The sequence below is a fragment of the Papilio polytes genome, unplaced genomic scaffold (genome assembly GCF_000836215.1).
Source record: "Papilio polytes unplaced genomic scaffold, Ppol_1.0 DF823399.1, whole genome shotgun sequence".
Taxonomy (NCBI): domain Eukaryota; kingdom Metazoa; phylum Arthropoda; class Insecta; order Lepidoptera; family Papilionidae; genus Papilio; species Papilio polytes.
The window spans coordinates 3062102-3066381 of NW_013525805.1; the positions used below are offsets into that span (position 1 = coordinate 3062102).

The 4280-nt window shown below is 31.1% G+C and overlaps 1 protein-coding gene across 1 annotated transcript in view; it reads left to right on the plus strand.

The window, feature by feature from the left end:
- Window positions 1–590, plus strand: part of LOC106104740 (organic cation transporter protein-like) — a 5888-nt gene extending 5298 nt beyond the window's left edge. Inside the window, exons 4-5 of the mRNA XM_013284871.1 lie at window positions 326–464; window positions 577–590. Of these exons, the coding sequence (XP_013140325.1) occupies window positions 326–464; window positions 577–590 (153 nt within the window). The remainder of the gene's footprint in view (window positions 1–325; window positions 465–576) is intronic.
- The last annotated feature ends 3690 nt before the right edge of the window (window positions 591–4280 follow it).

The window sequence follows — 4280 nt, forward strand, 5'->3', positions numbered from 1 at the left end:
TTTTTTTTTTTGTAATTTTAGAAGCGTGTTCCTAACTCGACCGTTATGATTTATGGCGGCTTATGAATAAACATTTTTAATCAGATGCAAAGCCTTTGTTTGCTCTTTTAGAACAAAATTTTGTATTACATCGTTGAAAAAACACTAACCGAGCATGCTACTGTCTTTAATTTAACGCTTTATTTTTTATTGTAAAAAAATATGCAAATCGACTATGAAACTAATTCATCATTATTCCAGGTGTTTTAAATTAAGTCAAAAACCTTTACTATTTTTACATAAGGCAATGTACTGTTCAAGTTAAAACACTATTGTTTTTAATCAGGCGTTATACTACGACAACCTGCCAGCGATATTCTTCGGCAGTATGACTTTAGTCGCCAGCGCGCTTGTGTTCACTCTGCCAGAGACAATCAACGTGCCTTTGCCCAACACCGTGGAAGAGGCGGAGAAGTTGTCAAAGAGTAAAAACGTCAAAGATAACGCATAGACATTCCAGAATTTATTCCACTCAATGTACCTTGAATCCAAAGAATTTATATTTGTAATTTTTTTAATGTTATTAAATGTTTTCAGACTCGCCTAAATAGGCGAGTATTCTTTCTACTGTACTGAATTTTATATAGTCTGGAACTATAAGCCATGAGTCAAATATTAATCGTAAAATTAGTTTTTTGGTTAATCGCTCAACCTCTTCGAGATAACAGTTACTATTTACAAATAAAACTACCTCTGGAAATGAATATAGCATATACGAAACAAGCACAAATACATTCCTAATGTAATAAAATATATTTATAACTCGTTTATAATAGTATCTTCAGTATTTTTTTAACAATTTATAAATCTTTGGGCAATACCAAAATAACGGAATAATGAAACGTACCTCTTGGCAGTTGGAGGGTTCTGTAAAAGTAACTCCCCTACTGTTGTTCAAATTATCAATCATGGTATTCATATAATTAAAATGATTGTTTGCAACAAACGATTTTTGACCGACTTCCCAAAAGAAGGAGGTACTCAATTCGTCTGTATGTTTTTTTTATGTGTGTTACAGCATGACCGCTAGTGGATCGATTTTTCTTTTCTACTTTTATATAATTGAATATATATTATTGAAGATTAATTAACTAAAGTCTGGTACAAAATAATAATAAGTACTATTAAGGTTGTAAGGTACAAGATTTTATATATTTTTTAAGTTTTTTTTGTATGTATTAGAAATAATTGGTGTAAAACTTCTTCATGTTGATTCCATTGTCGTTGTCTTGTGATGTGAACTTTATATTTCGAATTATTTATCTTGTAAATGTGCTTTGATGTTTCGATCTCTAAAATCTCGATCGAGTTGCATTCGATTGTGATTTCGAGTTTCAATAGTAAGGACTAGGTTCAACTAGCTTTGAACTATGAAAGTAGTAATAGTACTTTTAATAATTGAATTTTGATTGTGAATAAAGAAACTATATTTATTTTGTCATATTAAAATTGTGCGCACCTTTGACTAAACTATACCACAACTGTTCAGTCTCGCTTTGATTCGAGCTGATATGGAGGTACACTACTCGATTTTTAGTTGTGCAACTAAACAGTTGAATTGGCTGCGAAACAATTGACACCCGCACAACTATTGTGCGATAGTTTAGTCAAAGATGTGCGCCTGCTCGAAATGCGTACAAAAACCATACGTTTAATTTCTTCATATTTCGTTTGCAAAAGTAAACGGATGGTTTTCTTATAATGTTCAAGAGAACACGCACAATTTGCTAAGAATAAAGTCTGTTCTATTTATTAATTACACACAAAATATTAAAATCTATGTTTTCTGATAAATAATTGATTACGGTCTATGTTTATTTATTTTATTTCTTTAATAAATGATTTTTTACATTTCATAAGCTGTGTTTTAATTTATCTCCCTCAGTAAAATTACGAATATATTATAAAACAGATTACAAAGGCCAAAAGGAAGAAAATGGATGTAATTAATTAGCGTTAAAATATTGCTATGAATGTTTAATAGACGCCTGGCAATTAATAATAGCAACGAGTTGTAAGGAAACATTTTGAAATAATTTAAAGCGAAAGGTTGAATGTAAATAATTATTTTGATGTTTAAATTTTTCTATCGTATAAAATAATACAATTTGCTGTTTTAATAAATCAGATAGCAGCGTCGTTGAATTAACAAATTACTTCAACAAAGTTCCTTCTCGATTTGTCTCTGATTCTGAGAAAGTGAGGATACTTTACCAATAGCAACTAATACTGTTTCCAATATGTATATCGAAGTTAGTTTAGTTACTTAAAGTTGTTGCAGTTACATCAAACAACTTGCAATATTACCAACGAACAATATTTGCACGTAAACAGTATTCCACGAACACTTATCAATCAAAGCAATGAAATATTGGTTTATGTATAATTATATAGTTATTAACTACAAATATTGAAAATGGATTAAATATAAACAAGAGTTCTGAATTCGCTAAAATTTCCGGCTCATTTTATAACCTACTAGCTTTCGCTCGCGACTCCGTCCGCGTGAAATTAATAAAATAACAAAAGTGACTAACTTATGTGTTTTTCCAGACTATCCTCTACAACTATGCCAAATTTCATCGAAATCCGTTCAGGCGTTTAAGCTACAAACTCTAACAAACATCCATCCAACCGTCCGAACTTTCGCATTTATAATATTAGTAAGATTAAAATTAAAATGAATTCTCCATTAATTATATTAAATATTGAAAGTAAACTGAATAGTTTTGATACGCTGAAAGACAACCACAGCTGCGGATTGTAATATCATAAATCTTTTCGACGGACGACAAGTTGCTGCGACGCCATGTCTCGTTGCAGCTGTCAAAAGAAGCGGGAACAGATGGCTTTCGAATTGCATCACATGTATTAGGACAAAGGCTCGCGTAGTATACAGCCACGTTAAAATAACAAATACTTTTATTATATAATACTGTTTTTGTATCTGTTTTTTCATTTTCTTATTAACATGTAGTTGATGAAGTATGTAAAACGAGCTACATATCTATTATAAAAGATTGAGGTCGTGAGAGCTGAGGTCCTGACATTAATAAACCCATCTAACAACGTTGGAGGCGAGCCAACGAATTTCCTATGTTATTTCTTGATGGAATTTAAAGACTAATCTATACCTCTATACTATTATAATAAAGCGTAAACACACACTTCTTTGTTGCCTAAGATGTTAGCAATTATCATCATATTTTTGAATAATTCTTTTTGTAATAAGAAGCCGTACACTTAGGTCACGCTTTAGGCTATATATTTTCACGCCATTAAACTTAGGGAGTAAATATTTTGGATAAAAACCTTATTGTTGCTGCCAACGTCAAGAAAGCAAAATTACTATAGTAAGGTAATTGCTATTTTGATATTTGCAATAGATTATTTGACAATATGATGTATACAGGATAAATGCTTGATGAAAAAACATAACCTCAAAAGTGAAATTAGTCTTAAAAAGTACATTTATTGAAAGTAAAGTATTTTCTAAGTCTCCAATGTTATACTGAACTTAACTAAGCCTTGGGTTCGTATATGGAGGATATTTATCATCTTGTGTGTGAAAGGAGATAGGTCTACACAATCCTGATGTAGGGTTGCCAGTTTCATCTGATATTTCCAAACTTTATAGGTTATTTTTATCGTGTTACATAAAGGAGAATAGGAAGTTCGGAAACACATAATATTAAGCTTGGTATATTGTTTGAAATTCTTATAATAAACGTGATTCAAACATTAAATTTTATTAAATTAAAAAGAAAAGTTAAATAACTTCTATGAGTTCCCGTGACGGCCATTCATTCTAATGATTTTGACATTAAAACAATTCTTAATGTTTTCGATGTGTCTCTTGAGACATGAATCTTATGTTAATATCACAAAAAGCTTTATCCACTAAAGTCTAATTAAATTTACTTTTACTGTAACCGTAAACGCCTCAAACTTAGTTGTGAATACAGAGGTGGAATGCTCCAGAGGGTTAAAGCTTGTTTTCTTTTTGTTTGAACCTCGTTAAATTCATACGAAATATGACAAAATCTATGTTGAATATGACTATATTAGTACCTTATTACTAAGCTATATATTATACCTTAGTGTAGTGTATGGCCACACTGTTTACTTGTGTCATGATGTCATGCCAGCAAGTCAGTCGTGTCCGAGCCACCGACGGGGGCAGACGTCCGAAGCATACAGTACACTTAGTAATAAGGTACTTTTACCTATATTAGTAGATA